Source organism: Mesoplodon mirus (assembly GCF_964341445.2).
Source record: "Mesoplodon mirus genome assembly, chromosome: X".
Lineage (NCBI taxonomy): Eukaryota > Metazoa > Chordata > Mammalia > Artiodactyla > Ziphiidae > Mesoplodon > Mesoplodon mirus.
Genome location: NC_138981.1, coordinates 92,255,900 through 92,274,489, shown reverse-complemented (window position 1 = coordinate 92,274,489; position 18,590 = coordinate 92,255,900). Strand labels below are relative to the sequence as shown.

The 18,590-nt window shown below is 34.4% G+C and overlaps 1 protein-coding gene across 5 annotated transcripts in view; it reads left to right on the top strand.

Moving 5' to 3' along the window:
• RBM41 (RNA binding motif protein 41) overlaps nucleotides 1-18,590 on the top strand; it is a gene marked incomplete at its 5' end in the record, with an annotated part of 68,267 nt that overhangs the window by 32,976 nt on the left and 16,701 nt on the right. For all 5 annotated transcript variants that reach the window (XM_082610834.1, XM_082610832.1, XM_082610833.1 and 2 more), the window contains one exon: nucleotides 8,520-8,923. In XM_082610834.1, coding sequence (XP_082466960.1) covers nucleotides 8,520-8,923 — 404 coding nt within the window. The remainder of the gene's footprint in view (nucleotides 1-8,519; nucleotides 8,924-18,590) is intronic.

Here is an 18,590-nt window from a genome sequence, read left to right as displayed (position 1 = left end):
TTCAGTACTGCTACAGAGAAGAGGGAGCTAGAAAAGTGTTTTGATTATATGTCATGAATAGTCTATCTCCAAACTTCATCTCTAATCTTACATGCATTTCTTATAAATTTTAAAAAGTTCTTTATCATTGTGGATACTTGCCCTTTGTTGGTTATATGTGTTGAAATTGTCTATTCCCATTCTTTGGCTTATCATTTCACTGCCTTTATGGTTTCTTTTTATGAATAAAAGTTCTTCATTTTTATGTAATAAAGTTTATTAATTTTTCCTTTCTCCTTAGTGCATTTTGTACTTTGATTAATAAATCCTTCCCTACATGAACTCAGGAAAATATTGTCCTTTATTCTAAAAGCTTTATGATTTTTTTTCCTTTTACATTTAAGTCATTAAATTGATTGATTTATGTGTATAATATGAATTAAGGATTCCAGTTTCTTTTTTTCATATGGATAACCGTCTATCCCAATACCATATATTAAAAATGTTGTCCCCGCACTGTTATTGTATGTCTAGCTCTGTCATATATCAGGTATTCATATATGCATGGGTGTTCTTCTGGGTACTTTCGTTCCTTTGATCATTTTAGCTATTACAAAATCAATATCACTACAATATCAGTATTAATGTCTTGATACCTGGTACAGCAGAAGAACAATTCCTTCCACCTTGTTCTTCTTCTAAAGAGTTTTATCTACTTTTGGCACTTTGCTTTTCCAAATTTTAGAATCAGCTTGTCAAGTTCTATATACACATGCACACACACACAAACATATACTCTCTCTCTCATGTGATTTTGATTGAGATTCCATCAAGGAAATCAGTTAAGGACAATTGACTTATTTATAGTATGAATCTTCAAATCTTGGAATGTAAATATGGTATATATTTTCATTCATTTAATCTTTAATGTATATTTTCTGTTTTCTAGTCTAACATTTTGTGAAACTGAATAGGTTTTTTTCTTAATTTTTAAACAGCTTTATTAGGTATATAATTTACATATAATGAAATTCACCTATTGTGTTCAATTAGGTGCATTATACTAAATTTATTGAATTGTGCAATCATTACTACTTCCAATTTTAGGACTTTTCCATGACTCTGCAAATTCCCTTGAACCCGTTTATGGTAAATAACTCCCATGTCTACCCCAAACCTTTGTCTCTACAAATTTGTCATTTCTAGATATTTCATATAAATAGAATCTTATAATATATGATCTTTGAAGTTTTGCTTCTTTCAGGTAGCATGATGTTTTTGAAGTTTGCTCATGTTGTAGCATGTATCAGCAATTCATTCCTTTTTGTTGCTAAATAGTTTAACGTTGTATAGATGTACCACATTTTGTTTATCCCTTTACCACTTGATGACACTGGGTTGTTTCCACTTTGGGGCTATTATGAACAATGCTGTAAACATTCATGTCCAGGTTTTTGTGTGGATATGTTTTCATTTCTCTTGAGTGAATAGAATTTCTGGGTCATACAGTAACTCTATGTATAAGCTTTTGAGGAACTGCCAAACTGTTTTCCAATGTTTCCAACTGTTTTCCAAGTAAAATAGATGCACCATTTTACTTTCTCATCAATGATGTATGAACGTTCCTACTTCTCTACATCCTTGCCAACACTTATTATTGCATATTTTATGCAATATTTATTATTATTATTGCATATTTTTGCATATTCATTATTGCATATTTTTATTTTTATTATTGCATATTTTTTATTCAGCTATTCTTGTGGGTGTGTACTGTTATCTGATTGTAGTTTTAATTTAAATTTCTGTAGTAACAAATAATCTTGATACTTTTTCAAGTGTTTATGAGCCATTCATATGTCTTTTTTTGATGAAATGTCTATTCAAAACTTTTACCCAGTTTTTGATTGGGTTGTTTGTTTTCTTAGTATTGAGTGGTAAGGGTTCTTTATGTATTCTGAATACAAGTCCTTTACAAGATATATGCTTTGCACTTATTTTCTTCCAGTCTGTTTCTTTTTGTTTTCTTAATGGTGTTTTTTGAAGCACAAAAGTTTTTAATTTTAATGAAGTTCAATTTATTAATTTGTTCTGTTATGACTTGTGCTTTTGGTATCATATCTAAGAAATCTTTGCTGAATTCAAGGTCAGAAAGATATTCTCCTATGTTTTCATCTAGAATAGTTTTAGCCTTTACAATTACATTTATTATTCATTTGAGTTAATTTTTGTGTGTGAGATAAAGGATCAAAATTCATATTTTTGTATGTGGATGTCCAATTGTCCCAGCATTGTTAATTGTAAAGATTATTATTTCCCTGTTGAATTATCTTGGCACTTTTGTAGAAAAATCAGTTGATCATAAATGTTAGTGTTTATTTCTGGACACTCATGTTGGTTCCATTGATCTATATGCCTATACTGTATATATGCCTATCCTTACGCTCTGAATCTCTTTACCTTTATAGTAAGTTTCAAAATCAGATAGTGTAACTCCTCCAATTTTGTTCCTTTTTCTCAAAATTGTTTTGGTTATTCTAGGTTCTTTGTATTTCCATGTAAAGTTTAGAAGCAGCTTGTCAATTTTTCTACAAAAAAAAAGCCTGCTGGAATTTTATACAGATTGTGTTGAATCTGTAATTCAATTTGGGGAAATTGCTGTTTTAATAATATTAAATATTCTAATCCATGAATATGGAATGCATCTTCCTTTATTTTGATTTTCTATAATTTATTTCAGCAATGTTTTGAAGTTTTCAGATTATATATACTTCTTTTACTAAGTTCTAAATATTTTATTCATTTTTGAGGATATTATGAATAGAATTTTTCTTATTTGATTTTCTGATTGTTACATGTAAATATATAGGAATACAGTTGTATATCCCTCTTGTATTCTGTGACTAAACTCTTTTATTAGTTACAGTAGTTCAGTGCATACCTTAGGATTTTCTACATAGACAATCATGTTGCCTATGAATAAAGACAGTTATTTTTTCCTTTCCTATCTGGTTCCCAGTCTAAGGGAGAAAACATTCAGTTTTTAACCATTAACTATGATCTTACCTCTAGGGTTTTTGTGCATGCTCTTTAGCAGTATATTACTTTCTTATGGGTACTATAATTACCATAAGTTTAATGGCTTCAAGCAACACAGAATTTTTCTCTTACAGTTCTAGAGGTCAAAAGTCCTAAAATCAAGATGTCCACAGGGCTGCATTCCTTCTGGGGTTCTCTAGGAGAGCCTTTTCCAGCTTCTGGAATCCACCTGCATTGCTTGGTTAATGGCCCCTTCCTCACATTACTCCAACCTCTACTTCCATCCTACCTCTCCTACTGTTTCTGACTCTTCTTTCTCCTTCTTATAAGGACCCTTGTAAATTACATTGGGATCACCTGAATAATCAGTGACTTAATCACATCTGCAGAGTTCCTTTTACCATGAGACATTTTCACAGATCCCAGGGTGTAGGATGCAGACACCTTTGGTGCCTACCATGTGCACGCTGAGGAGGTTCCCTTCTATCCTAGTTATCTGAGGATTTTTTGAAAATCATGAATGGGTGTTGGATTTTGTGTACTGCTTTTTCTGCACCTACTGTAGTGAGCATGTGGTTTAAAGTTTTAATCTGTTAACATGACATATTTTATTAATTGATTTTTAGATGTGAAAACAATCTTTCATTCCTGGGATAAATCCACTTATAAGTGTATCATCACAATCATTTTTATATGTTGCTAGATTAAGCTTGCTAATATTTTGTTAAGGATTTTTGTGTCTGTTTTCATGAGGGATATTGGTCTGTGGTTTTCTTTGCTTGTGATGTCTTTCCTTAGCTTTGGTTTCGGTGTAATAATGACATAGTAGAATAAGTTGGAAAATATTCCCTCCTTTATTTTCTGAAAGTGTTTGTGCAGGATCGCTATTATTTCTTAAATATTTGATAGAATTCACAAATGAAACCATCTGGACCTGGACTTTTCTTTGTGAGCAGTTTGTTGATTACTAATTCAGCCTCTACTTATTATAGGTTTTTCAGCTGTTCTTCTTGAGACTGCTTTGTTAATTTATATCTTCCTTTGAAGTTGTCCATTCATCTAAGCTTTCTCATTTGTTGGCCTAAAGTTATAATTAATGTTCCCTTTTAATCATTTCCATTTCTATAGGGTCAGTAATGATGCCTCCCTTTTAATTCTTGACTTTAGTCATTTTTGTCTTCTCTCTTATTTTCTTGGTTGGTCTAGCTAAGGGTTTGCCATTTTGTTAATCTTTTCAAAGAACCAGCTTTTGGTTTCATTGATTTTTCTCTACTTTTAATGTTTTGTGTTGCACTGATTCCCTAATCTTTATTATTTTCTTCCTTCTCCTTTGTGTTTAGTTTGCTCTTTTTCTAGTTTCCTACGTTGGAAGCTCAGATTATAGATTTGAAACCATTCTTTTCTGATATAGGTGTTTAAAGCTCTGTACATTGTTTTATCCGTATCCATAAATGTTATGTTGTGTTTTCATTTTCATTTAGTTCAGAATATTTTAAAATTTCCTATGGAAGTTCTTTGACCTATGGGTTATTTAGAAGTGTGTTGTTTAATTTCCAGATATTTATATTTTCCCAGGTTTCTTCTAGCAGTATATCTCTAATGTGATTCCATTATGGTCAGAGAAATACTTTGTATGTATTAAAGAAATACTTTGTATGATTTCAGACTTTAAAAATTTTTTGAAACATACTCCCACCTTGGAGCCCTCACTCCAATATCAGGATGATAGATTACTTCACTTTCTGTAAGCCTTCTCTCAAATGTCACCTTCTCAATGAGACCTACTCAGACCAACAGTAAAATTGCAACCAACATTACCACCACCTTCTAGCCCTTCCAGTTATCCCTTATGCTGCTGTATTTTTTCTTTTTCATAGCACTCATAACCTTCTAGCATACCATATAATTTACTTAGTTCTTTGAAGATAGGGATCTTTGTTTTATTAATGTGTCCCAAGAACCTAGAATACTACCTGGATCATAATAGTCACTGAATAAATATTTTTGAGTGTATACATTAGTATATTCATCCACTTGGTCATATGTAACCAAAATTTGTTCACTTTTGTTGTAATATAGGATTTCATTATATAAACTTACTACAATTTTATAATTGATTCTTCTTAGGTGGATACTTATATTTTTGCTAGTTTCAGGCCTGTTATAAATAGTACTGATCTAAAGATTCTTATTATTATATTCTGGTGCACTATGCCCAAATTATTCTAGGGTATATATGTAGGAGTGGAATTGATTGGTCATATTATGAGCATATATTCAGCGTTAGTAGGTAACGTCATGGTGATTTGCACCGTGGCTGCACATTCCTACCAGCAATGTATGGGGGCTCCATTTGCCCTACAGCCTCACTGACATGTGGTATTGGTATTCTTTTTTATTTTTTTCCAATATGGTATTCCCTTCTTAATTAGTATTTCCCTGAATTCTAACATTGAGCACTTTTGCGTATATTTATTAGCCAGTGTATTTCCTCTTTTGCGAGGCACATTTTTCTGTCTTTTGCCCATTTTCCTAATGATTGTGTTCTTTATCAGTTATTTGTATAGCAAATATCTTTTTCCATTCCATGAGTTTTCTGTTTAGGATATTTTGATGAACAGAAGCTTTTAATTTTAATGTAGTTGAATTTGTCGATATATTCCTTAATGGTTAATGCTTTTTGGGTCTTAAGAAATCCTTCCATAAATATTCTTATACCCTGCTGGTGGAAATGCAGAATAGTACAATTCCTACAGAGTAGAATTTAGCAATGTATAGAAAAATTACATACACATTTGCCTTTTATCTCAGCAATGCCACTTCTTGGAATCTATTTCAAAGATATACTGAGAAAATACAAAATCCTGTATGCAGAAGGCTGTTTGTCAGGGCATTATTCACAATAGCAGAAAAGACTGGAAGCAACACCAAGGTGCATCAGTAAGGGAGTAGTTGAATAAACTATTGTACATCCACACAATGAAGTACTATGCAGCTATAAGAAAGAAAGGGAAGAGTTCTATACATTAATATGGAATTATCACCAGGATATATTGCTAAGTGCAAAAAAGTAAGTTGTAGAACAGTGAAGTAAGTTACCTTTTACGTAGGAGAGGGGGTGTAATGAATTATATATCTATATACACACACATATATATGTGTGATATATATATATATATACACACACACACATACACACACACAGACATATATATGTGTGGTGTGTTTGTGCCTATTTGCTTATATTTCAAAAAAAACACAATGGAACCATAAAGCCAAAACCTAATAAAATTATTACTTATGGAGAAGGAAAGGAGTGGGATGAAGGGGACAGAGGTGGAAGTGAGACTTCTGTGAAGGTACTGTATAACACAGTTTTCACTTTAGACCCATGTAAATGTTTCGCATAATTTAAAAATTTAATCAAAAGGGAAAAAAGATCAATCCTTAAAATTTATAAACAGCCTGAAGCAAATGAGCCTAACTATGAATAAAGTTGGTAGCATAACCATATAGAGAAAATAATTATTTAAAATGATTTCAAAACAGTATTTGTATATTCCTAATGGGATATAATTTAAGGTCAAAAGTAACTGCAAAGAATTATAAAACTGTATTAAGTAGTTGTTGATAGTCATATTAGTATTGTTGATAACCATGTTAGTATTGTTACTGACATTTAAAAGTTCTCTATACTGTAGGAAAAAGCTAATAATTTTGTTAATATCATTAAGAGCCAATATCTTAAGCACATGTGAAAAGAGATACAAGTCAAAAATCAAGGAGTTCGAGTTAAAACCTTGTAATCTTAAATTTGAAGTGGAAATACCAGTATGAATTTATGATTTATTTTTCGTAAAAATTTTCCTACCTTTGTTCACTGAAAAGGCCTAGAAGCAACAACAACTCAACATTTATGAACAGAACTAACAACGTATCGTGGTTTCTAAACACTATTTCCCACTAACAGGAGCCAGTGGTCCTTAGAGAAATATTCCAGCTTTGAGTCAGGAATTATACAAGATGAGCTTAAGACATCTTGCTGTGCCAGAAAACTGGAAAGCAATACAGGAGCCAATTTTAAGGGACTTTCGCTAGTCCTGAGTGGGATAATTTGACCACTAAAAAGAATGACTATATTTAATTGAAACACATCAAGTATATGAAAATACAGGTCTCACAATTATACTAAAAATAATTATTTTTAACACTTTTAAAGTACCAACTCATTACTTTTATAGTTGGTAAATAATGGGAAGCAAATCAAGCATTTATCCTGCTTTTGCTGTATGAACTGTATGTAGGGAAACCACATAGTTGATGACGGTAAGTCCATTATAGAATTCCAGATAATAAATACAGAAGAAATAATAGAAATAATAAGGACAAAATAAATAATAGAATTAGGGGAGCCCCATTTTACAACTCTTAATAAATTAATGGATTTAGACAATGGTCATCAATAGATGCAAAACCCCTTAGGTGAAATGTGAACGGGAAAACTTCATAATGGAAAGATCAGACTAATACCACCTGAATCCACTGATCAATTTTAGCATCACTAAAAAGGGGACCACTAAACATTATGTGCCTTATGACATGATGTAATAGGAAATACACATCTATATAATATATGGAGGACTCTTGCCTAAAAATATTGAACCCAAATCTAAATCAGCACTATCCAATGCAACTTTCTACAATGATGTAAATGGTCTTTATTCTGCCCAGTATGGTGTCCACTAGCCACATGTGCTTGTTGAGCATTTGATATTCCTAATTTAACAGAGGAACTGACATTTTAAAAATTAATTTAAATAGACTCATGTGGCTAGTGGCCACATTGAAAGCATAGCTCTAGATTTAACTGCCAGTTTGTAAGAAATAGAGGGGATTGAGGAACAAGTTAAATAATATCATGAGGAACAGCCAGTCAAATTCATTTGTTCTATGAACAAATGATGTGGTTTCTCTAATAAATCAATGGGATGGGGGAAGAAACAGATTGGAGGGGTGGGAAAGAAGGGGAACTGTTTATTTGTTTTTTTAATGAGGCTTAAAAGATATAACAGCCAATGGCTGGTTTAGATCCTGAACCAAGTGTAAAAAGATATCTTTGAGAAAATCAGGGCCATTTGAATATGAACTCAGTAGTAGATAATGCTAAGGAATTATTATTAATTTTGTGAAGTGTGATAATGCCATACTAGTTACATTTTTCAAATGTCTTTATCAGTTAGATGCATGTACTTGCATGACCCTGAGAGTGAGCACCTCAAATTTTGTACCCCAGGTGCCTCACTTGCCTTACCATAAACCCGGCCTTGCCCAAGATGCACTGTAATAACATAGCTATATATTATTGTCATTTTTCACAGGTTGTAAACACCTGCCCCAGCAGAGTTTCATTATCTGAGATTCAAATTTTAATTTTTATTAATTTGTCAAAGGTTGTATTGGTAGGCTTTGTAGAACTTCCCTATCTCTTTGTCTTGATCCAGATGAACCCCAAAAGAAGAACAAAGGTGATCCCATGAACAACCTGGAAAATTTTTACCAAGAGATGATAATGAAAAAACGTCTTGAAGAGTTCCAACTAATGAGAGGTGAACCCTTTGCTTCCCACTCACTGGTCTCAGCTACATCAGTGGGAGATAGTGGCACAGCTGAGAACCCGTCATTACTCCAGGACAAGGGAAAACAGGCAGCACAGGGTAAAGGTCCCAGTCTCCATGTGGCAAAAGTTATTGATAATTCACCTGAGCAGTGTTGGACGGGGCCTAAGAAGCTGACGCAGCCAATAGAATTTGTCCCAGAAGATGAGATCCAGAGAAATCGTTTGTCAGAGGAAGAGATCCGAAAAATTCCTATGTTTTCTTCATATAATCCAGGGGATCCAAACAAGGTATAGGCCAAACCAAGAAAACAAAATGGGTTGTTTTCATTTTTATTTACTTCTACCTAAAGTAATACTTTTATATTAGCTTTTATTATACCAAAGAATCATGACATAGGCACAGTGATTGTGTTTTTCCTTGACCTTGACTATTCATCCTCTGCTATATAAGTAGCTCTGACTATATAAGTAACGTATTTCCTATGATGTTCTTTGTGGTTTTCTAATGTCTTAAGCTACCCTTAGAATTTTAAAGAAATCTTGATCAGTCCATACCCACTAGAAACCCTCAACGGAAAAAAAGTAACCTCTAATTTCCTAGGCTACTAATAAATCAAGTAGTATTCATAGTACCACCATATCTGGTAGCCATGGTGCCTGGTTGTGAGTAGGGTTTAGTATTACCACATGAGTTTTCTCTTCAGAATCCTCCACCTGGCTTTTATATGACATATGACTTAAGTTGCTGATAGCTAAGCAGCAAAGTGAAAGCACAAGGCCTCTAAGCCTTGAGGAATTGGAAAATATCTAAGAAAAGTTGTAAATAATCCTTGTTTTGTTGATCAGATCATTATTTCACATTCATGGTATATGTTACATACAGAATTGAAAATTTCATTATCATGTCACTCAAAGAAGCAACACAAGCCCCTGGAGTATATACTTGATTGCGTCTAATTTAAAAAACGAAACCAAAAAAATAATGTTAGCTTCTGGCTGTCCCTGAATTTTTAAAAAGGCATCGTAGGTAAGGAATATTAAAGCAGTTTCCTTTGAATGATTGCATTTCTAATATATTCTTGATGTTCAAGGGTAGCTTGATTTTTATTTATTTTTTATTATGAAATATTACTCATTACAAAAAGTGACAGAGAATAAGATAGCAAAATCCTTTGTACCCAGCCAGCCATCTTTATCAATTCTTGCCGTTTTTTTTCTTGACCATGCCACACAGCTTGTGGGATTTTAGTTCCCTGACCAGGGATTGAACCCAGGCCCTTGGCAGTGAGAGCACAGAGTCCTAACCACTGGATCGCCAGGGAATTCTCTATCAATTCTTAACAGTTTCCATATTTGCCTAATTAAAAAAAATAAGGCCTTATAGAGACGCCTGAAGACTTTCATGTATCCCTCACCAATCCCATTCCTCTTTCTCCTTTCCAGTGTTAACCACGATCCTGTATTTGCTATTTATCATTCCCATCTGTGTTTTTATATTTTTACTATATATCTATATATTCATAAACAACATATAGTTTTACATATTTTTAAAATATATAGATGATACCATACTCTACATACCCTTCTACAACTTGCTTTTTTGACTCAATATACAAGTTTTTGAAATTTATTTCTAAAGATATAAGGAACTATGTAGTATTCCATTGTAGAAAGATACTATAATTCATTTATCCATTCTCCTGAAGATTTTTTCTTTTCATTTTTTTCTGTTATAGACAGTTCTGCAGCAAACATTATTGTACATATCTCCTGTTGCATATGTACAGGAGTTTCTCTAGGACAGGTTTTCAAATTTTAAATTACTATTATTAGGTCACAACCAGCAATTTTTTAAAGAAATGAAATAGAATAGAAAATATCAAACTGCATTCCATAGAGTAGTAAGGATAATTATTGTTTCTTGAAGCTTTTGTTTAATGTGTGTGTGTGTGATATGTGTGTGGGCCAGAATATATAATGCATTTCTTCCTATAGATCTCAGTCAAAAAGGCCAGAAAAATATTGCTCTATTGCAGTGATTCTCAAATGTTAGTGTGCAGCAGAATCACCTGGAAGACTTGTTAAAACACAGATTGCTGGGTTCCGCCCCCCAGAATTTTTTGTTCTATACATCTGGAGTAGGACCTGAGAATTTGCATTTCCAGTTTCCCAGGAGATACTGATGATGATGCTGGTCTGAGAGTGACATTTTAAGAATCACTGTTCTATATTACATATCTAGGAGTGGAATTACTGTGATATAGGGTATGTGTATCTTCACCTCCATGAGCAGGGTTTAAGAAATCTCTTTCACATCTTTGCTAAGACTTTAAAGTTTTTGACTTTTTATTTTTGCCAGTCTAATGTGTTTGAAAGGTATCTCATGGTTTTAATTTGCATGTTCCTGATTTCCAATGAAGTTATGCATGTATTCATACATTCATTAGTCTTTCAGGAACCTTCTGTGAATTGCCTGTTCTGTTTCTTTGCCCATTATTTGATTATTTAGTTTTTAATATTATTTATAGATTTTGATTATTTAGTTTTCAATATTATTTATAGATTTTATTTTAAAATTCTGGATACAAACCCTTGCTGCACCTGGTGAGTAGCTTATATTTTTAACATTGTTTCTGATGTCTTTTGTTAAGCAGAAGCCTTTCATTGTAACGTAATTAAATCATCGGTATTTTATTTGACGGTTTGTGCTTTTTGAGACATTTTAAGGAAATCTTTCCCTACAAATCAATAAGAAAAAGAGAAACAACCCAATAAAAATGGCCAGAAGATATGAACAGGCAATTCACAAGGGAGAAAACATGAATGGACAATTAACTTACAAAGTCTCATTAGTAATCAAAGAAATGCAAAATAAACTACAATGAGATAGCATTTAACACCCAGGATGTTGGCGTACATTTAAAGGCCTGACAGTGCCAAGTATTGGTGAACACATGGAACAGCAAGAACTCTTAATATACCGCTAGGTGAATATAAATGAGTACAACCACTTTCAAGAACATTGTGGCAATATCTAGTAAAATGAAAGATGCTCATACACTATAAGTCAGTAATCCCACTTCTTGGTATCTATCCTAGGGGAACTCTTACACATGCACATTAGATGTTATAAGGATGCTCATAGTAGCATTGTTTATGAACAACATGCATGTTCATAAGCAGGAGAATGGATAAAGCATGTTATATTAATAAAATAGAATACTATACAGAAGAGAAACTGAATGAAATAGAACTACAGGTATCAATGTGGATGAAACTCACAAACAATATTGAATGAAAAAAGTTTGTTGCAGACTTTGGGTTTCAGTGCCAACATGTAAAGTGCTTAGAAGTCATCACTGCTCTCTTACAACAGGAAGAACAGCTGAACAAACTAAAAATCAATGACTTTTCTTGGACCCATCAGGGATTTGACATCAGAGAGCAAACTGCAACCCTGAAATCTGGAGAGACAGGCAATTACAAAGAATGACAGCCCAGATCTGCTTATCAGGAGCAGAAAGCACTAGAGCCATAAACTGGTAGGAACACTTAAGCGGTAACTTTGACAAATTGCAGGAAGCAGAGTGTAGATTAGTGTTTGAGTAACAAACTCCTGGGGGCCACAGTCTATGGGGGCCCCCACATTTTCATGACTTTTACCTCCAGGAGCTCCACTGGGTTGTCAGTGTGAAGAGCCAAGAAAAAGTCTCCTGCTCCTGGCATGGTAACAGGAAAAGTAATCAATTTGAAATACATCCAGAGCTTCTACTTAACAAAGAGCTATCCAGCAAGTAAAACAACTTTACCAAAGCCTTCTCTAGTGTGGGAGAAGGGAAATTATCCAACTCCAGGCTCCTCTAGCCTTACTGTCTCATCTAAGAGAAAGAGAATAAAAGCTGTGAAATACTTGTGAAGGTTACAGGCTGAGTACATGGGCACAATAAAAGACTGAAACTTAATTATAGGATTGCAGAATGTTTTCCCATACCCCACACCTTACTACCACATCAGCAGGGCTTCAGTATGTTAACTGTGGATTACAGTCCAAAGACCTGCAAGGCTCAGACTCTAAGACGTTTTTAGGGAAACCCAAAGAAAACAAGGGAGACAAAAACAAGGATGTTAGAGGAAATTGAAAAACCTCTGACACCTACAGCTAGAGTAAACATTAAACACAGCCCAGCTTCTAGCCAGATTAACATAAAACCTCACATTAATGACTTGTTTATCTCAGTTTCTATTATGTTATGCATCGTGTCTGGTTTTCAACAAAAAAGAAATGATAAGGCATGCTAAAAGAAAAACCACAGTCTCAAGAGACAAAACAAGCATCAGAACCAAACTGAGATACAACATAGGTTTTTGAATGATCATATATATGGAATTTAAAATAACTATAATTAATATGATAAAGAGTCTTTTAGAAATAGTATACAACATGCAAGGACAAATGGATAATGTAAGCAGAGAGATAGAAACTCTAGAAAGATGCAAGAAATCAAAAACACTATAACAGAAATGATGCCTTTGGGAGTTCCCTGGTGGCCTAGTGGTTGGGATTCTGGGCTTTCATTGCCATGGCCCAGGTTCAGTCCCTGGTCAGTGAACTGAGATTCCCGCAAGCCATGCGACATGGCCAAAAAAAAAAGAAAAAGAAATAATGCCTTTTATAGGCTCATGGGCAGACTGCATACAGCCAAGGGAAGAATTAGTAAGCTTGAAGACATGTCAATAGAATCCTCCCAAACTGAAATGAAGAGATTTTAAAAAGACTTTGAAAATGTAACAGGGGCTTCCCTGGTGGCACAGTGGTTGGGAGTCCGCCTGCCGATGCAGGGGACACAGTTTCGTGCCCTGGTCTGGGAAGATCCCACATGCCGCGGAGCGGCTGGGCCCGTGAGCCATGGCCGCTGAGCCTGTGCATCTGGAGCCTGTGCTCCACAACGGGAGAGGCCACAACAGTGAGAAGCCCGCATACTGCAAAAAAAAAAAAAAGTAACAATAATCAAGGACAATTTCAAAAGGTGTAACATACACATTATTAGAATAGCAGAAGAAGAAAGGAGCAGAAGAAAAAGAAAAACAGAAAGGAGCAGAAGAAATATTTGAAGTAAGAATGGCTGAGAATTTTCCAAAATTAATGACAGACACCAGACCACAGATTCAGAATCCAAGCAAAGAACACAAAGTAGGATAAATACCAAAAAAATACACCTAAGCATACCATGTTCAAACACAGAAAACTGAAGACCAAGAGAAAATCTTGAAAATGGCCAGAGAAAAACTACCTATAGAGGAACAAAGATAATAATTACACTGGATTTCTCATCAGAAACCATGCAAGCAAGAAGAGAGTAGAGTAAAATATTTAAAGTGATGAAAGGAAAAACACCCGCCTAGAATTCTATATCCAGGAAGAACAATCATTCAAAATTGGAGGAAAAATAGTTTATCAGACAAACAAAAACAGGGAATGTACAACAAACTAAGTAAATTAATATTGGATTATAACCCAAAGTATAGAATATCTATGAGTCAATACTGATAATAAAATGACTGAATGAATCAATAAATGGGGGAGAGGAGACAAGTATCCCATGAAGAAGAATTCTAAATAGTTTATGTAGATGCTCCACCTCAAAGAAGGGAAGCATAACTCCTGACTTCTTAGGTTTGAGCTACTCTTAGTGACTTCTTTCCAAAGAATACAGTATGGAAATACAGAAAGAAATAAAGAGTAACGTTACAGTGTAGAAACCCAGCAAACACTGCCTCAGGTGATCGAAGCAAAGATCAATCATAAATCATGTTGATAGTATGTGTGCTTGATATGATGTGATCAAAATTGTACTTTTTCTCTGTAGTCTTCCTCCTAGTAATCCATAACCACAATATAACCATAGGAAAACATCAGAAAAATTCTAGTAGTGGGGACTTTCCTGGTGGTCCAGCAGTTAAGAATCCACCTGCCAATACAGGAGACACTGGTTTGATCCCTGGTCCAGGAAGATCCCACGTACCGCAGAGCAACTAAGCCCGTGCACCACAACTACTGAGCCCACGCTCTAGAGCCTGCAAGCTGCAACTACTGAGCCCACACGCCACAACTACTGAAGCCCACGCTCTGTAGAGCTCGTGCGCCACAACTACTGAGCCCATGTGCTGCAACTACTGAAGCCTGCATGCTCTAGGGCCTGCGTGCCACAACTACTGAGCCCAAGTGCTGCAACTACTGAAGCCCGCATGCCTAGAGCCCGTGCTTTGCAAAGAGAGAAGCCACCACAATGAGAAGCCCATGCACCGCAGTGAAGAATAGCCCCCCCTCACCACAACTAGAGAAAGCCCGCATGCAGCAATGAAGACACAGCGCAGCCAAAAAATAAATTTAAAAAAATTCTAGTAGTGGAGCATCCTACAAAATACCCAACCAGTACTCCTCAAAAATGTCAAGATCATTAAAAACAAGAAAAGTCTGAGAAACTGCCACAGCCAAGAGGAGACTAAAGACATATGAAAACTAAATGTACTATGATATCCTGTATGGGATCCTGGAACAGAAAAAGGACATTAGGGAAAAACTAAGGAAATCTAAATAAACTATGGACTTTAGTTATTAATAATGTATCAATATTAATTTATTTATTTAAAGAAACGTACCATAGTAATGTAAGATGTTAATTATAGGAGATATTGGGTGTGGGGTGTATGGGAACTCTTTGTACTACTCAGTTTTTCTATAATTCTAAAACTGTTCTAAAAATGAAGTATTTTTTAAAAATGTAAACAGGTAGCTGCAGAAAATGCATACAGTATAATACCATATATAAAGTTCAAAAAATACAAAACAACACTGTTTATTGCAGAGGGATACCAGGAAGAGCTTCATCCTCTGTTACCACTTGGAGTTTCTGTTTTTCTCTTTCACAGAAATATTATTCTTGTTTTTGAGCCTAGCTGTATCTTTGTGTGTATCTTTGTATATATGAATATATATATATATATATATATATATGTTGTGGACATATACATACATACATACCCATGTGTATGTATGTATGTATGCATGTATGTATGTATATTTTTAGAACAGAGAAGATGCATCCAAGCAAGAAGTGACCGAGCCACCTTGACCAGAAGTCCTCTTGATTTTTAAAAAAATGTTCGTATCAAAGGGAATAATCTTAGTATGGATCTTTCCTACTTGGTGAGAAACTTGCAGTATGTTTCACATACCTCTCCCTTTCTCTGGTTATTTAATTTGATGATGCTTTCATAATGAGTATTTCAGAGCCAAAACTCTGGATCACCTGAAATTACTTAAGTGAATCACAAGTCAGTTATTCTATGCCCTTACCTTTAAGATATGAGTGTGGTTAAATGCTAAATATGTGAACATCCAGCTTCAAAGGCTTTGAGACATAAAGAGTCTACTGCTTATTGCAGTGTTTAATATATTTACTCATATGTTTCAATGGTAAGTCATTTAAGCAGGCTCTGTTTTCTAGCTCTTTGCTTTTGCTGCTCCTGTCCGAATTTTTCTCAAGTTTTTTTAAGCTATAAAGCATTTAACTTATGCTAGCCAATGTATCTCTTTTTTTCTCCTCCAGTGCAATAAAATGCACATAACCTGAGATCTACCTTTAACAAAATTTCAAGTGTACATTACATATTGTAAACTGTAGGCACAGTGTTGTACAGCAGGTCTCTAGAACTTTTCATCTTGCATGACTGAAATTTATGCCCACTGAACAGCAACTCCCTGTTTCCTCATCCTCCTGGGCCCTGGAAACTACCATTCTACTTTCTGCTTCAATGACTTTGACTACTGTAGATACCATATATAAGTGAAATTTTGCAGTATTTGTTCTTCTGTGACTGGCTTATTTCACTTAGCATAGTGCCCTCGAAGTTTATCCATGTTGTAGCATATGACAATATTTCCTTCCTTTTTTCTAGCTAAATCATATTCCACTGTATGTATATATCACATTTTTTTATTCATTCATCTGTGGTGGACATTTAGGTTGCTTCCACCTCTTGGCTGTTGTGAGTGCTGCAGTAAACATGTGAGTTCTGATATCTCTTCAAGATTCTGATTTTAATTTTTTGGATAAGTAACCAGAACTGGGATTCTTGGATCATATGGTAGTTCTATTTTTAATTTTTTGAAGAACGTCCATACTGTTCTCTGTAGGAGCTGTACCATTTTCCTTTCATACCAAAAGTGCACAAGGGTTCCAATTTATCCACATTCTCATCAACATTTATTTTCTGTATGTGTTCTTTGAAGAAATGCCTATTTAGGTCTTTTGCCCATTTTTTTCAAGTTGTCTTTTGCTATGGAGTTGTGGTAGTTCCTTATATATTTTAAATATTAACCTCTAATCAGATATATGGTTTCCAAATATTTCTCCCATTCCGTAGGTTGCCTTTTCACTTTACTGATTGTTTCCTTTGCTGTGCAGAAGTGTTTTAGTGATGTAGTCCCACTTTATTTTTGCTTTTGTTGCCTGTATTTCTGCTGTAATATCTAAGAAATTATTGCCAAGGCCAGTGTCATGAGGTTTTTCCCCTATATTGTCTTCTAGAAGTTTTAGAGTTTCAGGTCTTATGTTTAAATCTTTAATCCACTTTGAGTTGATTTTTGTGTATGATATAAATAAGAGGCCAATTTTATACTTTTGCATGTGGATATCAACTTTCCCCAACGCCATTGGTTGAAGGGACTATCCTTTCCCCATTGTGTATTCTTGCCCCCCTTATTAATCAGTTGACTGTATATGTGTGGGTTTATTTCTGGGCTCTCTATTCTATTCCATTAGTCTGCATGTCTGTCTTTATGCCAGTATCATACTGTTTTGATTATTGTAGATTTGTAATATATTTTGAAATTAAGAAGTGTGAGGCCTCCCCAGTTTTGTTCTTACTTCTCAAGATTGTTCTGGCTATTTGGGGGTCTCTTCTGGTTCCTTATGAATTTTAAGATTGTTTTTCTATTTCTACAAAAAATAACATTGGGATTTTGATACGAATTGCATTAAATCTGTAGACCACTATGGATAGTGTGGACATTTTAATAATATTGTCTTCTAGTCCATGAACATGGGACATCTTTGAGTTTGTGTTGTCTTTAATTTCTTTGAGCAATGTTTTGTGGTTTTCAATGTACAAGTCCTTTACTTCCTTGGTTAAGTTTTTCTTCAATTGAAGTATGTTTCACATACAAAAAAGGCTGTACATATTTAATGTATGCATCTTGGTGGGTTTGAAGATAAATATACACCATGAAACCATCACCAATACAATGCCCTAAACTTAACCATCACCTCCAGGAATTTCCTCCCTCCATTTTTTCTTTTGATAAGAATATTTAACTTAAGATCTATCCTTTTAACAAATTTTTAAGTATCCAATACAGTATTGTTAACTATCTATACTCTGCTGTACAATAGATCTATAGGACTTACTCACCTTGCATAAGTGAAACTGTATACCCTTTGATGAACACCTCCTCAATTACCCCTCCTCCTAGCCCCTGGTAAACACGATTCTATGCTTCTATGAGTTTGACTATTTTAGATTCCTGATATATGTGGGTCATGTAGTATTTGTTCTTCTGTTTCTGGTTTATTTCATTTAGCATGTGTTCCAAGTTCACCTATGTTGTAGCAAATGACAAGATTTTATTCGTTTTTAAGGCTGGATAATACCTTTTTGTATTTATACGCCACATTTTCTTTTTATCCATTCATCATCTGTCAATAGACATTTAGGTTGTTTCCATGTCTTTGCTATTGTGAACAATGGTGCAGTGAACATGGGAATGCAGATATTTCTTCCAACTTCTGATTCCAGTTCTTTTAGATATATAGCCAGAAGTGGGATTGCTGGATTATGTGTGTTCTATTTTTAATTTTTTAATAATCTTTCAACTGTTTTCCATTGTGGTTGT